This window comes from Thunnus maccoyii, chromosome 8, assembly GCF_910596095.1.
Source record: "Thunnus maccoyii chromosome 8, fThuMac1.1, whole genome shotgun sequence".
NCBI lineage: Eukaryota > Metazoa > Chordata > Actinopteri > Scombriformes > Scombridae > Thunnus > Thunnus maccoyii.
Window position 1 is genome coordinate 14,370,732 of NC_056540.1, and position 18,820 is coordinate 14,389,551.

At 42.1% G+C, this 18,820-nt stretch overlaps 1 protein-coding gene across 1 annotated transcript; it reads right to left on the minus strand.

Moving 5' to 3' along the window:
* Window positions 1-719: 719 nt before the first annotated feature.
* Window positions 720-14,667, minus strand: spon2a (spondin 2a, extracellular matrix protein). The gene is made up of 6 exons (XM_042419253.1): window positions 14,523-14,667; window positions 10,397-10,625; window positions 8,285-8,505; window positions 3,700-3,891; window positions 3,139-3,310; window positions 720-1,651 (listed from the first exon to the last, which is right to left on the minus strand). The coding sequence occupies exons 2-6, from the start codon at window positions 10,620-10,622 to the stop codon at window positions 1,464-1,466; spliced, it is 999 nt and encodes a 332-aa protein (XP_042275187.1). The 5' UTR covers window positions 10,623-10,625; window positions 14,523-14,667; the 3' UTR covers window positions 720-1,463.
* Between the last annotated feature and the right edge of the window lie 4,153 nt (window positions 14,668-18,820).

The window sequence follows — 18,820 nt, forward strand, 5'->3', positions numbered from 1 at the left end:
TTTTAAAAGTCCGCCATAGATGCAGAAACTGTTTCAGAAACAATGAAAGGTTTCATAGCACCTCAGTATTAAATTCAGCAGTGACACATTTAATGAAGTTGTCAACAAATCTATTTTCTTTATTGTTTTATTTTGCAGTGTAGTATAGTTGACATGGTAGTGGTATTGTTGTTGTTGTGGATTGGGACCACTAGGAGGTGCTACACCGCCACAAACTCCTCATTGCAGAGCAGCGAAGGGAGTCAGTATTTCTAAGGATATTCTGGGTAAAGACACACTGACAAAAAGTTAGCATTTACATTCAGTTGTCAACCATCGAGATATAATAAGGAAAATAACTTTGTAATAAAGTTTGGGATAGATAGAATTTTTATCTATAAATATGACGTACTGTGACTTCTATTTTAGTTAATATAAGACATCATAACCCTTTCATACTGTGATATTTATGGCTGTGTATTTTTGCATGTAGGCTGTAAGTTCTTTGGACACAAATAAAGAAGTGTCAATACTGGCAAAATGATGTTCTGGCATACACAAATAAGTTGACTTCATTGTGTATTACTGGAGACGCACAGGTCAGGAATGTTCTCCGGTCCAACAAGAGTTTCAAATTTTGTCTTTGCTTTTGCATATTGATACTTTCCAACTGGAAAGCCACACAGGGGAACAAAGCAGCACAGACATTTCCTATTTGAAAAACACACCTCCATATTTATTCATGAGTTATACAAGATACATCATACAGTATATACAAAATCTCAACATTAAAATATCAAAAGAGATCATAATACAAATATTAATTCTTTCTTTCTATAAAAACCTGCATCTTGTTATAAAATAGGCCAGCTACTGTAGACTGGCTCTAAGTTTCAAGTCAGCCATTAGTCGTTTCTTGTGAAAGGTGATATTTATAAATCGGGGTGTGAGGTTATTTTGAAAGAGCTGCATGTGCCAAGCGTGTATAGGTTACCTATTTAAACTAATGCCTCCATGCCGTAAAAGTATGCAGAATGTGTAAGGAATTTTGTGTTGCCTACATGTAAGAGTGTGTGCATTTGTAACTCTGGTGTGCAGTGATCAGTGTGCAGTTTAAATGCATGTGTGGGTGATTATGAACTGTTCTCATACAGGACTTTGAGGGGACACATTGTCATGCATCTCCCTCTCAATATAAAAATCACTTTTTACCTCAACACAAACTTCTCCAACACTCTGCTACACTTCATTATCCCTTTCTTGCTGTTAAAGTACACCCTGAAGGAGTGTATACACTAAAACTAATGGGCTGCACAGGTAATGCAGCAAGTCTTATTTTTCCACAATTTGGCTGAGACAAAGACCAAAATCCTTTGCATTATCAAGGAAATGCTCAAGATGCAGCAGCATTTCTCAGTCCAGCAGTAATAACACGAGTCCCAGTGTTGAATACTGGCAGCATCTGCGCTTGTGTGCTCAGTAGGCTACTGGAGTTTCATACAGCTGTGTGGTACGCATTCAGCCTGTTCCTCCAGCTCAGGGCAAGGGACGCCAGCATTGGCCGGCCGCAAGAGGATGTAGCGTGTGCGGTGACGAACACCGCCTTTGGAGCAGGGACCCAGACACAAACCCCAGGATGACCAGAGAGACACTTCGCAGTCCAGTGGTGTCGCTGTATTAAGTGGAGAGAGGAATGAGAAAAGTATGTTTGAGTGAAAAACAAAGGGAGTGTTGCATTTTCTTGTAGCATCTGTAGGTTTTTTATAGAGGAGGGGTGTCTAAAGTGGGGTCTGAGGGTCAAAGTTTACCCACTATCACCTTTGATTTAACCAGCCAGATGAAAAAATTAACATTTCTCCACTTATGTCATTTTGAGAGTACTCCTCTCCATGTGTCTAATGAGTTTGATTTATCAAGGCCAATAAAAGTGCTTCAAATCTTCCGATGGCAGATTTGACAAGAAACCGCAGTGAAGATCATGATCATGATGTGTCGGTTCTTCATGACTGTGTTTACCATTTTGGGTGTTACCATATAAAGGCCTATACTGTATATATTTTAACTGCTTTCTTTCAAAGTGACCAATAAACAGTATTCTTTGCAATGACTATACATGACTTACACTGGAGATTTAGTGAAAAGCGAACAATAAAAAAAGCGGCAAAATGTAACTTTATCAATATCTGTGCTTTCTGGATCTATAGTATCAGCCCATGTCATTAGTCCCTTGCATTTAGAAAGTACATCTTCGATAAGTGTAGATTACATTCCCATTCTGAAAATGTTGGCACTATGCAAACGTACATTAAAGGGGCAATCCACTGTTCAGTTTTCTCATAATAAGGAGTACCATTCAGTGTGTGAGGACAGTATAATGTCTTCTGTGGCTCTCAGGACTTTTTAAAGTCTGACTGTGTTCAGACAGAAAACAATGTGAGTTTTAGAGGAGGCACAGTTGTGTACAAAGTCAATAGAAAGACATGATTAGATGCAAGTTCACCTGGGATGGCATGAATTGACATGAACGTGAATTTAAGATCTATCACCTTGAGCAAAAATATCACACTTATTCATTTTTTTGTCTCTCATTTACAGAGAAAATAGGGATAAGGAGAATGACTGGACGGCAATGACAGTCAGAGGCTGAACACAGTTGCCAGCTACCTTACAGATAACGTCTATGCAATCAGTGTATTGGCTGTTTGTGTCGAATCAACAAAGACTACACAAACGGTCCAGCAGTCAAATTCGTCCAAATGATGCAAGGCGAAAATTCATTTGATAAAATAACTGTGATGAAGTCAGCTTGGGCTTGGAGACTACAAATCCTAATGGAAAGCCCTTTGTTACAAACTGCAGCAGGGCTTTAAATATCAGGATAACTCAGCTTCAATTTTGATCTTTTTTAATGCAACTCCCCCAACTTCATATAAGTTACTAAATGGCTGGAATGCCCCTTTTATAAACATGCAGAGCAATTATATTAGAAACTAAACTGAGGGAACTAGGACCATATCATAATTTTAATGCAATACAAATCAGTAAAATGCCATGTTATGTGTTTGCCATTTTGCTGTTACCTCATTTAGTTGAACCAAGGTTTAATTTTTTCTTGTTAAAATGTCTACATACCACCGACTGAGAGTCCTGTGGTCTTACCTGAGAAGTGCTGATGATTGATAGAGTTTGGCAGAATATGATTAGACATGGGGGTCTGACGGTCAGGTGATCTGCTCTGCCTCATGATCTTTATGCTGGCGATTGGTGGAAGCTCCTTTAGACGTGGGTAGTAGAAGGAGTTGGCTGGGTGGTTTGGCATCTGAGACGTGATCTGAAGGAGACAGAAAAGAACAGTCCGGCATAATTCATAAGGAGAGCCAGCAGATTCTCAAAAAAAAGTTCAACTACACAATAGCCCACTTTAAAACACATGCTGGGCAGGGATAGATGGTCGATTATGTAAGAGAGGCCCTTTTTACTCAAACCACTTTAGGTCAGGCATGAGGTCTGCCAAGCAATCACTTAAGTGGAGACAGCTAAGAATGACGTCCCGTTCCCATGTGCTGTTAACCTATTTAAAGAATAAAATGAAGTATATCCACCTTGTCTTGTCTCATGCTGGACTGAAAGTATAAACAACTAAGTATATGAGTGAATGTGCGAGACAAATTACGTGTTTTTTTGTACTCGTGAACTCTGCAAACAGAAGAGCTTACTCACCTTTGTGATGTTTTCTCGGGGGCTGCTGGGGAAGTTGGGAGAGGAGAAAGTGAATCCACTGTCTGTCCCCGCATCATAAGGTTGGAGGTCAATGGTCACTTCCTGTTTCCACTGGCTGCCTTCGCAAAGGTTGAGGCTGTCCACACCAACAAACCAGTCAGGGCTGGGGATCATCTTCACCATCAGAGACAGCTGGTGACCAGAGAGAGAGGAAGCAAATGTTTCAACTTTATTGTCTAAAAGGGAAATTTGGTTTAAGACAGAAAACAGAGAGAGACATTTTTTAAAAAGCCCAATTAAAGACAGATGAAATATCCCAAAACATCCCATTATAGACCAACATCACTTAATAACATATTATATATATTATTTTTATGTCCTTGACTATAGATTGCTGCTGCTCATTGTCATCAGTGTATTCATGTTACCTATGTGTTTAATGCTTGTCTACAAACCAAATGTCCTTTTGTCATAAAGTTGAAGTAATTTGAAGAATGCAATGAACTCTTTTTTTTCTCCCTTACACAAGATAATTGTTTTATACAGCATGTGCTGTATGTGAATATTGATATTGCATTTATGACTTGATGCTTTCTTCTCTGTCTTTGCTGTGTCAAATTGTAACTGCAAGTGAAACTACAAAGAAAATGCAATATTTTAATCACAGGAAGACAGAGATTATAATCAGCCCTATTTCACTCATGGACTGATTTAAGCACATGTGAGATGATTATTTCAATGAAAGGTCTCCCTGCAGCATTCTGGATGAATATGAGCTGACACACAGCTCTTTTGAGGAGAATAGGAATAGAAGGTAGATCTAGATTTAGCTATTTTGATACCCCCACCCTTGTCTGTTACAGGAATAAAAAAAAGCAAGATAGCTAGGACAATAAATGCAATGAGCATGACATCTCACACACATACTGTTGATGCCAGGATTTATAAAGTGTGTAATTTATAAATGCAGGGACTGTGGGATTGCATATGTGTGCATGCATGCACCCACTCACTTTCCTGTGCAGGGTTAGCCTGTGTCTCCTGTGTGATGGATGTTTCCTGAGAGCTAGTGACCTCATACAGGAAGTGGCCTGGGGGTCAGCACACGCTGAAGTGGCAGACGCCCAGAAAACAGCACATTTGGAAACGCCTACCCACTTGCAGACTGATATTTGAGGACCTGGGCTGAGCTGCTAAGAGCTTGGGATAGGATGGGTGGGCTTGGATGGTTTTGGATTGCGAGGAAAGGGTGGGTTGAAATCGGACAGAGGGCTGGATGGAAGAGTGCTGGAACAGAGATCAAACCAGTTCACCAGGCAGAACAAACCACACGGGACAAGAGGCAGCTAGTGTCAGCATGACACATGGGGTCTGTTTCTTGCCTGTGACGCACAGCGAGAAACAGAGAGACCAAATCAGAAGCAGCTCTGTTGCTTTTCAGAAATCTTTCTCTTACCCCTCCTTCCTTCCTTCCTTTCTTCCCTCCTCTGCTAACATCCCACCCTCCTCTTGTCCGTCTCATCCTCCTCTGAAACAACGGTTTTTCCAAGAAGCCCTCCTGCTAGATCCATTGGGCCACTCAGTAAGGATGTCTACTCAGGGGTATCCCTCGTCACTGGCTTGATCAGACCATGGTGGTTTGCAATATACAGGCCAAGAAGTATCTCCAGAGCACAGACAGTTACTCAAAGCTCCCATGATTCTTCTCACTTTTTCTCCATCATAGCAAATCTTCCACAGAGCCCTGGAGAGAACAAACCGTCCTAGAAAACATGCGATCCAGTCCAGTAGCACTAGTAGCTTAATACACAGCTGTTGTCCCATTTTCTTTGATCCTACAAAATATTGAGTCTTAAAGAATAATGCCAATAGGACCCTTAATGGTACTTAATTGATGTTATCTGTCTGTTTTGAGTTGCACATTAAACAGCAATAGCAGGCGGCTCAGGAATATGGAGATAGAAATCATATGTGTTTGGGATTTTATGGGCATTGCTTATGAATGTTTTGGTTTGTAGCGAGGAGGAAAGGATGGGATTCAAAAACGTGTGTGCGGGAGAGAGTGTCACACAGACAGACCGAAAATCTGAATAACAGATTAAGCTGTCAACAGATTCACATCACCCAGTCTGTCATTGTCACGTTCTACAACAACACGCGATTGCCCTACTCTGCTTTTTTTTGCCTTACTGTCCACTGATCTAAAAACAGACAGACCCATTTAAAAGCAGCAACACACATCACGTACCTAGACGACAGCCGTTAAGCTGCTGTCTATGGCAAGTACTTACCAAAGATGCCCTCCAACAGGGTTGTTTATGATTTTTCAGAGCCCCCGGGTTCAGGCAGTGGAATAACCAATAAACAAATGTAGGTCACCAGACTTCAGGCAGGCACACCTATTTCTAAAAACGCCTTTCCTCTTCACCTCTTTCCTTCTCATTCATCAGCTACATATGTTTAACACATAAAGGGATACTTTATTTCTCGCTTAAACTTGGCAAAATAGTCTGACTTTTTTCCACAGTGCCATACCTCATTCCTACCTCAAATCCTTTGCCTTTGTTTAAGCCCTTGCCTCAAATTTAGCTCAAGCCTCAAAAAAAGAGTGCTGCCTTGACCTTTGCTCCCAGACTCACTCACTATTTGGCATTGGTACCTGACAAGCAAAGTTGTACTATAACTGAAAATGCAGCTATCAGCCCACCGTGAGCTCCATACCAAGGTAATTGTAGCAGCCAAAGCTTTGCTTTCTGGATAGATACCACTCTCATATCTGTCTGTTCAATATGAAGTTACTGCCGGCAGCCTGTTAGCTCAGCTTAAAGACTTGAAACAGGGGAAAACAGCTAGCCTTTGTCTGTACAAAGGTAACAAAATTCACCTACCAGCACCTCTAAAACTCACTAATTAACACATTTTATCTCATTTGTTTACAATGACTCTAGGAAGTCACTGCGCCTGGCCAAAAAACCACAGTTCCTTGTTTTTATACCATGGTATGGATTAAACAAACAAGATATCTTCCTGTCTTTGTGCTGAGTTAAGCTTACCACCCACTGGCAGTAGCTTCATATTTACTGTACAAAGATGAGAGTGGTATATCGATCTTCTCATCCAACTCTCAGCAAGATAGTAAAAAGGAGTATTTCCAAAAATGTCCACCCTAACCCTAATCCTAACCCTAACCCTATGGATTAGTTTGTATTTCCCAAAATGTCAAACTATTAACCTTAAAGGACAGGTTTTGATTCATTCAAATCTATCTCAACACAAGATAGACTTAGATGCGCATATGTACGTTGAAAGAGTTGCTGATTGCTGTAATCTTTTCTCTTGTCCATCCTGTTTCCTTCCTCCAGTTACTCCAATGAGATATGGGGGAAAATGTACCTTCCTCATTTTGAGCAAAATTGCTTCCTAGCGTTCAGTCAAAGCTAATATGAGGCTTCAACAGTTGAGCAGGTCAAATCAAGTACATATCTTCCAAGTTAGTTTTTTTAGTGCAAATGTCTCTCTTTGCATTTCCCCACTCACTGAGCTGCAATGGAGGGATAAGAACATAAACAGGGAATTTGTTCTAAAAATATCCTCAGAAAATATTCTCTTGGTCGTCTAACTCAGACTGCTGAAGCCTCACATTAGCTTTGGCTGCACATTAGAATACAGTTTTGCATGAAATAAGGACTGTCCACCATCTCATCCATCGTAGTCATGCAAGGAGTTCACTTCAAGGCCAGTATGGAGAAGAGGAACCATTACAGCAACCAACTCTCTAAAACTATATATGAGCATGAAGGTTTTGCATTAAGATAGAGGTAATAAGATAGAAAAATCTATGATTTACCCTCTGCAGTACAAAAACAGCTCAACAATTTTGGAAATATGCTTTCTTGCATCGAGTTAGGTGAGAAGATCAATACCACTTTTTCTGTTAATATGAAGCTGGACCCAGGAGTGGTGGTGAACTTAGCTTTGCATAAAGCCTGAAAACAGTGGGGAAACAGCTAGCCTCGCTGTGCCCAAAGGTAAAATCTACTTACCAGCACATTATATCTTGTTTGTTGAATTAGTACAAAACCAATGTAAGATATGCACAGATTTTGGACATCTTTGGATTTGGACAGATCCAGGCTAGCTGTCACCCTGTTTCCAGATATGACAGTGGTATCTATTCTCTCATCTAACTCTCGACAGGAAAGCAAATAACTGTATTTCTTAAAATGTTGGACTATTCCGAACTTTTACTAAACTTCATCCTAGGCCCCTCTCCTGAACTCCCAGAGTTCAGCGGGACAGGCAGCAGACAGAGTGCAGACTGCACAGGATGGATGTGGGCATTTGTGGCTACAGGGCTTCAGCGCTTGAGCTAAACATAGTCTAACATTGAATAGTGGAAAGAAGTTGGTGAACTGTTTTGTCAGAGCGGATGGACAGTGTTATGGGGAGGCCCGGGTCACCGGATGACTGAATAGATTTAGTCAAACAGACTATTTGTGTGACTTACTGTGTCATGAGCAACTGTGAGCACATGTGTGCTTTTTGTGAATGAGTATTGCTTCTACTTAAGTTTTATTGTGCCTACCAGTGAGCTCCGGGGCTGCATGAGCAGCTCGGTGGAGCTGTGCCCGATGCCATTAGGGATGCCGGCTGTTCGGTACATGGCGCCAACCGTGCGTCTCTTTCTTGCCTCTTTGGCTGCCTTCATTAGCTCCACCGTGACCCCGATTTCAGCAAAGTTCTGCACCCCTGCACTGGCTGGAGCTCCCTCCTCCCACAGACGAAAATGGCGATTATGGCTCACCGCTAAAGAAACACAAGAAAGAGGAGAAGACTGGAGTAAGATGCTTATTCACTGGAATGCATATCAATGTCAATGAAGTACCACAGAGCCTCAGCCAGACGGTGAGATCATTTCCACCATGGAGCCTGTATGTATTTCTATGGCTGCCTCCTACTTCCTGCATTTAAACAGATAATTCAGAAGAAATTGCATTTCTTTGGCATTTTTTCACGGTTATAGTTACATCTTTTCTCCATCTATCTCTGATAAAACCACAAGACAAGCTGGGGCTGCCAGGAGATAGGTCAGGATCTCAGAGTCAGCAGCCAAACGGAGGACAAAAACAAACCTTCACTGATTCCTTTTCATACCCTTTAGGCCAACAGAACCATTTGCTTCACATTCTCATATTTAGTTGATTTTGAAACCTGTTACGAATCAAGAGTCATATTTAGGTTAAACTGTTTGTACCGCAGGTCCTGGAGCTCCATATTGAAACCCACAGAGCCACTGGCCTGGGCCAGTGGTTTTAAGGGCAGAGTAAGGTTAGCCAGAAACACACTGACAAATGCTCTGATGGTTCTGCCTTAACTCACTTTTCAGAGCTGCATACAGACACACACACACACAACCATGCACTCATACTTAAACACTCGTGACACATGTATTAACACACACACTGAGCCACACACACAACGTGCCCAGCACACTTCACACACTATCTTGTTTCTCCCCAAACTGCCATTACTTATGCACTTAATTGCATTTCCATCCTAACAAATTTCCCACAAGCGTCAAGACCTTGAAATTCGATAACGCCTCACGTTTAAGCCCCACCAAGACGTTAAAGCCCACTTCCCGCCCTCTCTATTGCTTGGGTTTTTTTATGGTCGTGACAAACTCCATCCATTTTCCTTATGGCAGTGTCCTTGGTCCCTTGCCCCCTGGTCTCCACAATAAAGCAATACAAAACCATTGCAGGCCCCTAAACGCCTCGACAGATTATGCTTTTCTTTGTGCTGTGACAAACTCCATTTCCAGCATTCTTTTTGTCAGCCCATTGAGGCCCTTGTGTTTTTCTTCTCCTGTGACAAAGCCCATTCCTTGTCCCCCTCCTGTCCACCGGTGCCCAGGACCCTGACACATTAAAGTCATTATGGGTGTGTCAGAATCTCCGATTCCTGGCTCTATATGGAGTAAGTAGACCATCATCCTCTGGCAGGGCAGCAGGGCACTACTGGGAGAGCTGGAAATCAGACAAAGCCACAGCCACCACAGATAGCAATGCACAAGAGTAGTCTAACACACACATACATACGTGCATACACGCAAACATCTGCCATCCATCCTATGCTCCACGACTTGGAAAAAAACAGAATAGAAGGGCCTGAATCTCTTCTTCTATTCCTTCCTCCTGGCTCTGAGGTAAGTGGTCTGACCCTGCCACACCCCAACTATCATCACCCACCTTCACCAACCCCGAAACCTCCACTCCAGTTTTTACTGCCAACATTGCGGTAAACCAGCAGAAATGTGGGAAAGGATGAAAGATCGAGAGAAATAGAGAAATATTAAAGATACGGCTGGACAGAAGCTAGAGAAACCCCATCTGGTAGCATTTAGGCTGTCGTTTGTACTGCCATCTGACTCTCACTGCTTTGCTCATTAACATCTCTAACTTCTGTGTATGTGTCTGTGTAAATATGTGTATGCTGACAATGAGGCCTTAAACCTCTAACACATGATGAGGAGCACTGTAGTCGCCATCCTTATCCCTTATTTTTCTCCTCTTGAAATGGAAACTACATGACTGTTAGAGGTCAAATAATGTCCTTCTCTCTGCCATAACTCAATGCAATATCATGCAATGGTCAAACTGTACATAAGAAGTGTGCAATTTTGTCGCTTTCTCACCTAGGAATTTGGACCACTGTGCAGGGGGCCGGAACAGCGGATACTGCTTTGGGAAGGCCTGCGGGCTCCAGTGACCAGTAAAGACCAGGATGTAGGAAGCAGGACCCTTGGCTGTGCATTCTGTCCCATTGAGTGGTCGCAGAGGCCCAGCAAAAGTGAGGCAAAGCTTCAAAAGCACAATGAGCAGCTGCTGCAGCCAACCACAGGCCAGGTGTTCTGATGACATTATCTGGAAGAAACAGACGAATGAAGAATGGTCATGTAAGCGTTACTCAACCTCAGTATGGATGCACTGTATCTAGTTTTTACACATGGTCAGGTTCTCTGCAGAAACACCAATGATGATGATTGTAGAAAAAAATGCTGCTCCTGCTTTTGAGTTTTCTGGATTACCATGAAATTTGTGGCACATATTAAAATCATAAAGCTGTTAAATAAGTCTCTCAGAAGTACTTTGGCATGTAATATTTGTCCATCGGCAAACACATGAAAGGATCTCAACATGAATTTTTAGGAAACCAAACCCAGACAACACTGGAAAATCAGTAGAAGGGGTGGAAATTCCACATCCCTTCCCTGGTATCACAACTCATCCATTTTATCTCAGAACAAAGCTTATTGAACCCATTGACCCTCGAGCCTTCGTTAAAAAAAAAAATTCTCCCATTCTCTCAGGCTAGGCCGAGTGTGTGTTGGTCCACAGCCAATCTGTGGCTACACGGCAAAACGGTTAACATTCGTCACTGTCGTGGTAATGTCTGCTACAGAAGCTGTCCTAAAATAAAACAACATGGATGACATCCCGAAGGATATATGCAAATCCTGTCTGCTCCGCTGCTCTACTGACCTCACCGACTGACCATTCACTGACAAGGCGGAAAGGGGAGAGGGCACGTGCATAATAATTCTAAACACATTTTCCCTCAGCCTTATATTGTATATTATCATGCAGTGCAAAGAAACTTGATAGTAACCACTTGTGTTTTCATCTTTTTGTATATGTGCACCTGAGCTGAGTGTTTGCTCCCTGACATTGCTGGTGTGGATTTTTTTTACCAGGATCCAAGAGATGAATCAGTGCCATGCTACTTGTCTCTTTGCACTCCTTCCCTCTGAACACACATCCATCTCTCTGCCCTTCCCCACCCAAATTCTTATTCCGTCTCTGCTCTCCTACCCTGCCGTCTGTTTCCAGACAGACAAACAAAACTACTCTACTGCGTGTGAGAGTATGTGTATCTACTGCAACAACATCTCTACCTTAATTTACTCCAGAAAGCCACTAAGAGAAAGTTGACACTCGAGTGACACAGTTAGTTTAGTTTAGTAGTGAAATGCCTTTTTTCAATATAGTGCTGAGAACACTTTCACCTTTTGTACTTCAAGAAAATTCTTAGTGCTCTGGAAAAGAAAAGTGATGTTATTTCACCCATTTCCTATTTTATTGGCAGATGTTTTACCTTTGAGATGACATTTTATGACTTGATGGCAGATTTCTATGGGTTACTACAGTATACTATAACTAAACCTCCAAGCAGCTGCAGAATGCAGACAGTTAAATTTGGGCAAGTCGACGGACACACAAACACACATGCATGTGCACGCAAACACCAATGCGCATGCGTGCACACACACACACACACACACAAGACTCATGTCCTGCTGCACATTGTCCCTGAAGTCTATTTCCAGAGGTCAGATAGTATTACTCTGCCAATATAGCTGCAAAACTCCAACTCTGACACTTTTCTGACCGCAGCCTTATATGTCACGGAGTGTTTTATCAATTCCCAGTCTCCATTAAATGTATATTAACCACTGCACAGTTTAATAGCCGGCCATAAAAATACCTCGAGTATGGAGACACAGAGCCCAGCTTTGATCTCACTGCTCAGTCATCTGATCATCTCACTGGCTGCAATTTTGCAGCTCTGCAGGAGGCAGATAAAGCTCCAGGTTGAGATGTTAAACTCGCTCCAAAAAGTAACTTTCTTTTGGAATAAAGACATAGTAATATTATTTTCAGGCTGACAATAAGCAGATTCTGTCCTGCACTTGTGATCGAGCACTGTGGGCTCGGGTGAATGGAAGTTCACCACCTGGACCTTTTTCACATAAGTATGCAATCTTAACTGCTACTGTCCCGTCTGCTCCCTCCACTGTGTTTAGTATAGAAAAGGAGGTCAGTCCTGTCACAAGCTGTTGCAAAGATTTAGCCGTTTTTTCCTCTATATGTCTATGTCACACACACATTTACAAACGCATTCCAGGCAAGGAAGATCAAACTTTCTTAACCAGAAGAACACACAGCAATAAAAATGTACTGGTGCACACACTGAACATGATCTTTTCTGTCTAAAATTACTTGTTTTTGATGCACTATAAGGCCAGTCTGGACAGTTAGTGCTGTCATGTGACGTATGTTGCCATAGCAATCATCTCTGGTTCAGTGCACCCTTTGACCTTCCCTCTGAACTTGTCATACTGACACTATAACACACTAAAGAGACATTTCTTGAATTCCCACACTCACACACTGAACTTTATCAGTCAGCACATAGACCTGCAACCAGCTGATGTCTGCTGCTGCTGGGAATACATACAGTACAGTAATAATAATAGACTGTATGGTATTTATTGATGCATTCTGTACAGAGGCACACTCTTATTTCCAGTCGACATAAATTTTACACTCATATATACGCACACACACACACTACAGGCCTGATCTCATCATTCAACGCAAGCCTCTCAGGCACAAGACACAATAAAACGAGGGGATGTGGCGAGGAGCCAACTGTAGCGGCTGCCGCCCCGTGGGCACCTTCACTGTGTAATTACAGTAGGCTCATGCAGAGATAATACACACATTCACCTCATCTCATATACACAGGCATGCAGGTATGCACGCACAAGTGCAGATTTGTGCGCACAGCAGTAGGTGCGTTCATTTTTAACAAGGAGATGGTGGGGAGGTGATAAGATTTTCTCAAAAATCTGCTGTTCACTGGTGTTGAGTGGTGGATTTGAGAATTATGCTGAAGAAAGAGATGTCTCTCTTTGTCTTTAATCACCTTTTTTGTCCATTTATCCATATTGTGCAAATACTTGTACACACCATTTCTCCTTTACACATATATATATTTACCCCCAGACAGATAGACACACTCGGTCAGGCATGCATCACAACAGGAGGTCAGAAACTTGACTGTTTCTCATGCAGGCGGAGGGGAAATCATGACAGTGTAGGCAACAGTTCAGAGAGGAAAGTGAGGGGAGAAGGTTAGGTTTGCCTGAAGTACTTAACTAAAACCACATTTTCAGCAGCAAGACCTCAGAGAAAGGACAGCGCATGAGTGCATATACCTCTATATTGTACACAAATGGAAAATGATGGTTAAGTAGCTACAAATGTGGAAATTTATGCAAAAATGATTATAGATGTGTGATTTCAGTGACTATAGATTTGTATTCAGCGATGTGATAAATCAACCAAATGAGACGTCCATTTGAAAAGATGTGATTCCAACAAAAAAAAAAAAAGCCATAAATTCAGCGGTGGAAAATACATTTTCCTTTTCTGAGGCACTTGTTAACTTAAATATTTCCATTTGATTCGACTTGAAACTCTATGACTTGTCAGAGGGAAATACTACACTTTTCACACATAACACTGACAGCTATAATTACTGTTATTAAAATATAGGATGAGTTTATGAGAATATGATGCATTTTTATAGATTAAACTATACAGCATATGAATGAGTTCAAACTTCCTCCACCGCTTCCTTGAACCGCTGCAACATTAAAATGCTGTTAACATGTTAAAGTATCAATAATACTCATCAAGTAATATAATATGTACAACTATATAACACTCTGAATACTGCTGTTCTGCAAAATGAGTACTTTTACTTCTATGTGTTAAGTTTCTGATAATATTCAAGTCTTACATCAAATTTTAAAAGCAGAACAGAACTGATTATTTTCACTTTGCATCTTCAGACATCTTCCAAAGAAAAAGAAACTCACTGGATCCGATGTGACTAAATAAGAAAGCATTCACACTTGCACTTTCAGTCTCTTTCTGAGCAGAGAATGAATGGAGGCTCAGTGTGCGTCCTACCTGTGTTGGATCAGTCAGTCAGTGACAGACAGAAGCTGCAGCAGGATCGCACTGTCGGGACCTCAGAGAGGATACAGCTCCGCTCACTCACTTGTCTCCTCTCCTTCGCTCCACTGTAACTGGCTGTCTGGTGCAACCTTATCAGCCTTTATCCCTCTATCCTCCGTCTTTATCTCTCTTTCCAAATTTCTTCCCTCCTCCCTTCTCTCTCTCATTGTATCTCCTCACGTTACCCTCCTCTCTCTCTCTCTCTCTCTCTCCCTTTTCCCTCACTCCCTCTCGCTTTCTCCTCCCCCTCCTCCTCTTTTCTCCCCCTACCTCTCCTTGTATGGAAAGGCAGTTAACAGCCTCCACTCCTCTCCTCCACTGTCCTTCTCTTCTCTCCCTCTATCTTTCTCTCCTCCGTCTCTCTCCCTTTCTCTCTCTGGTTTTTCAGTGGCTGTGTAAACTCAGCAACCTCAGTGCTGACAAGGTAATCAACACCATATTGGCCTCTCTTAACATACACCACTCAGCATTGTGTATTTTTTTACCCTGTTCTTCAGCTCCCGCTTTCAAGACTCAAGAGGTGTAGAGTTGCTGAATAATGGCAGAAAAATAGAGGGAGAAATGAGAAATAGGGTTTTCACGCACAGACATGCAACCTGGATAACAGACGAGTGGAGTCTGGGTGGAAGCACGGGCTTTTGTTTCGGCAGTAATGTTCTGATTGCACTTGCTGAGAATCAAAGGGTTTTTAAATGGCTGCGGTCTTTTTCCCTTTAAATAGTTCGGTGCTGTGGCAGATCCAGCTGTGATCTCAGCCGAGGAACCCCTTTTTTTAAGGTCAGGGTGTACGTGTGTGTGTGTGTGTGTGTGTGTCAGAGATGTGTGGTCACCAGTTCCCACAGCTGGTACACACATGGACAACCAGGGAGGTTTCTGTTACCGGCCGCCACTCACTTATCAACGTGTCAAGGCGCAGACTACATGAGGCCGCATGAACTCTTAGAATTTTTGGTTACTTTCCTGACCATTATCCACGGCCATGATGCAACAAAGTAGTCAGCCTCTTGGTAGGATTAATATTTCATTCAACAATCTACTTCAAATGCACAAACATACCCTGGCTAGGGCTTAGATCTGCACTATCAACCCTCTCACAGATGACCTGGCTAACATCAGCCAGATCTTTAAGACAACTTTGCAAATTTGGGATCTGCAAAGCCAAGACTCGGCCACGTCACGGTATGGCTCTGCTATTAACCTCCTGGGAATGAGGCGAGACAAAGAGGAGCAGACAGGAAAGAGGAGAAGTCGGATTAGATTTGGATCAGGTAACAATTTGACTGGTCTTTGTGTCCCACAGTCATAATCAATCAAATAAACAACTAGAGGAGTGCACTCATTAGAGTGCAGACCTCCGCCAAGTGACAAGTCAAGATGGCGGCGAAGTTAACCAAAACAGGGATTTAGTCATTTTGTATCGTGCCTAGATTTAGTAGATCATAACATAACGTGTATGGAATTAATCAGCAGATGCTCCGGTTCAAGATGAGACCAAACCTTTCTAAGGATGTTTTTGAGCCATGACAAAAGCCAAAATGTGGCCTACAACAGATTAGGTAAGGCTTGATTTTAGCTTAGCTGATTGTGGAAATGCCTTTTGCGATGTTGTAACACATGTCATAAAATGGCAAGGACTGCTGAAAAGAAAAAAGTCAAAGCTTTATGATGTGCTCATAAGGAATCTTATCAGTATTTATTTGAATTCACGACACAACCTGCTCTCAAGGTACCAAAGTTAAGTGTCGCCAATTAATCTAACATGGCAACAAGGCCTGATTGGTTGTACCTAACAAGCCCACAGGAACAGTGCCGGGCTTTGAAGCCAATTTGACATAGTGGCTAAACCGTGGAATTACAACTTCTGGTACAGACAGGGGCCCAAAGAACATTTTTCCCGCACACAATCATGGGAAAAGGAGTGGCTGTAAAACAGTGGATACATTTTTCACAAAATGACTCGTTTCACGATCAGAATTTGATCCATTCGGTCCAATAACATTTGGAAAGCCTAGAAGAGCCACACAAGTGAATTGTTTTATCCCAATTCAAGCTAGCCGGAGGGCTAAACTGGAAGTTAGCTGTCTCAGCTGGCAGACTCCAGTGAGCATCAATCAGTATGATTCATCTGGGTAATTTCTTTACAGTGGGAAGTGGCTTCTTTGGCTTCATGCGTCACTGAGCAACTTTCATAGCAATGAACGGGGCCCCGCCTCCGACCCTGTATCAAGTTCTCTTTACACATGTATGGTCCCGAGCAGAAACAAGATTCCAAACTGAAGCTGTTGTTGATTACTTGCGGCCCCTACCGGCGGGTTAAGAGGAGTCAGTAGTCAATGGCGGTATAAAATAGAGTTTTCAAAAATTGTGAATAACTGCAACCATGAGAGGTCCTTGAGCATACAGTCATAAATGTACACAAAAAATATTAGCCTGATAGGTCCAGTAGTACACAAGATTAGTTGACAGATACACACACACGCGCGCGCGAACACACACACGCACATACACATGACCAAATGCATGATCCCCTCCAGGCTTACGCCTGGCGGGGATAATTACACCCCCTCTCCATCTGTGGCTTGCTTTCTTCCTTCATTCCTCTCTATCTTTCATCCCCCCTTTCCATCATCAAAACAGTTTCTCACTCCTCTCTTCATCTATCCGCACCAATCCATCCATCTACTGTCTATCTATATATCTGTTTGTGCAATTGAAAGTAGGTTATGGGAAAACCCCACATTTCCCCTGCTGCTGCCCGCTGATGAATGTTAGTGAACTCAGTCTCCAGATTGACTCATGTTAATGTGAAATGTCACAGACGCAGTGTTAAATGCAGAGGTGTGAGTATGCGTGAGTGGACACACAAAATGATTCAAAGTCTGAACTCACGCCGGCACGTACACCAATAAATAGTGAACATTGATTACTTGGGCCACTCTGGTTCATAGTTTACAATAAAACCACACTCTGCAGCGCACACATATACACATACACACACACACACACACACACACACACACACACACACACACACACACACACACACGAACGCCAGCATTAGGACACCAGATACAGCAGCAGAAGGAGTGCAGTTTGCCTGACTGACGCAAATCTCCAAGATAACTGAAGGTTTTCCTTCCTGTCAATCACGTGCGCATGTCAAAGTTGCGCGAGCCAAGCGAGTGAAGCAATGAGAGGAAAACCATGAGCTAATCACAGTGCGTTGGGCTCTTGCCATACTAGCTCCAGTGTCTCGGCTTCACCGCAGCAAAGCCTCTAGACAGACAGACACAAGAAAAGAGCATCATTAAGAACAGATGGCAATGTTGTCGGTGTATTGTGTTCCAATATTATGGAAGAAGAGTATGGGAATACTTGTTGGACGAAGCAAATAAACAGATAGTTTAATAATATAGTACATGGTTGGTTAGCTTCATTTTATATAGAAATGTTAAAAGATGTACCTGGTATTATTTTATTTTGTATTGACAAATCCCATGAAAAGACTAAAACAAACAATGTGTTAGTCCATCTCTCAATGTTTTCTGATTTCCCTATGCCATCTGTGGAACTCAGGCAAGCACATTTGTTCCTTCTAAAGACGTAAATCTTTAAAAATGGGTCACAAGTATGTCATTTAAAAAAATGCTTAATAATGTCCTAGCTGGGCACTGTAGTTTTTTAGCAAACATTACTCAAACAGGAGTAAACAGAACATTTGTTGGGGACTATTTTCAGTCGGGGATTAATACACATTTGGTGTTCGAATGAGTATTTACGGCAGCGGGTCCGTGTATGTGGAATTGACTCAAAATAAACTACAGTGGGCGTGTTCATGGTGATGTGGGAGCATGTCAGCAGTGCAATAGTGTAGCTCACTGATGTGTTTTTAACAGTTTTTGAACATCAAGAGTCTGTGGTACTGAGGAGTAATATCTTCAGCTACATAGGCAATACTTGTTTGTAGATCAATTCATTGTTGGTTTTGGTCTTTTCATGGGATTTGTTGACAATAAGAAAAATACAGAATATCACCAAACATATACTTCAAGAAAATTAATGAATTAGAGCTGGACAAATAAAAGACGCAGCGCAGTATCTATTAAAAAGGAAACAAAAGCTGGTGCTGTCTGATGATGATGCAACATCTGAGTCATTCAGTGGCTGGAATAATATTTAATCATTCCAAAGACAACCGAAGGCAAATATTTATCCACTCGGCTTTGGGGTTGGTAGTACGATCCCTCCAA

What these genes read in the sequence shown, in the direction of transcription:
- spon2a (XM_042419253.1), bottom strand. Translation starts at nt 10,622, where the DNA reads ATGTCATCAGAACACCTGGCCTGTGGTTGGCTGCAGCAGCTGCTCATT. An exon ending in TGCAGCCCCGGAGCTCACTG is followed by an intron (nt 3,892 to 8,284) that starts GTAGGCACAATA and finishes TCTGGTCACCAG; the next exon opens with CTGTCTCTGATGGTGAAGAT. An exon ending in CCCGAGAAAACATCACAAAG is followed by an intron (nt 3,311 to 3,699) that starts GTGAGTAAGCTC and finishes TGTCTCCTTCAG; the next exon opens with ATCACGTCTCAGATGCCAAA.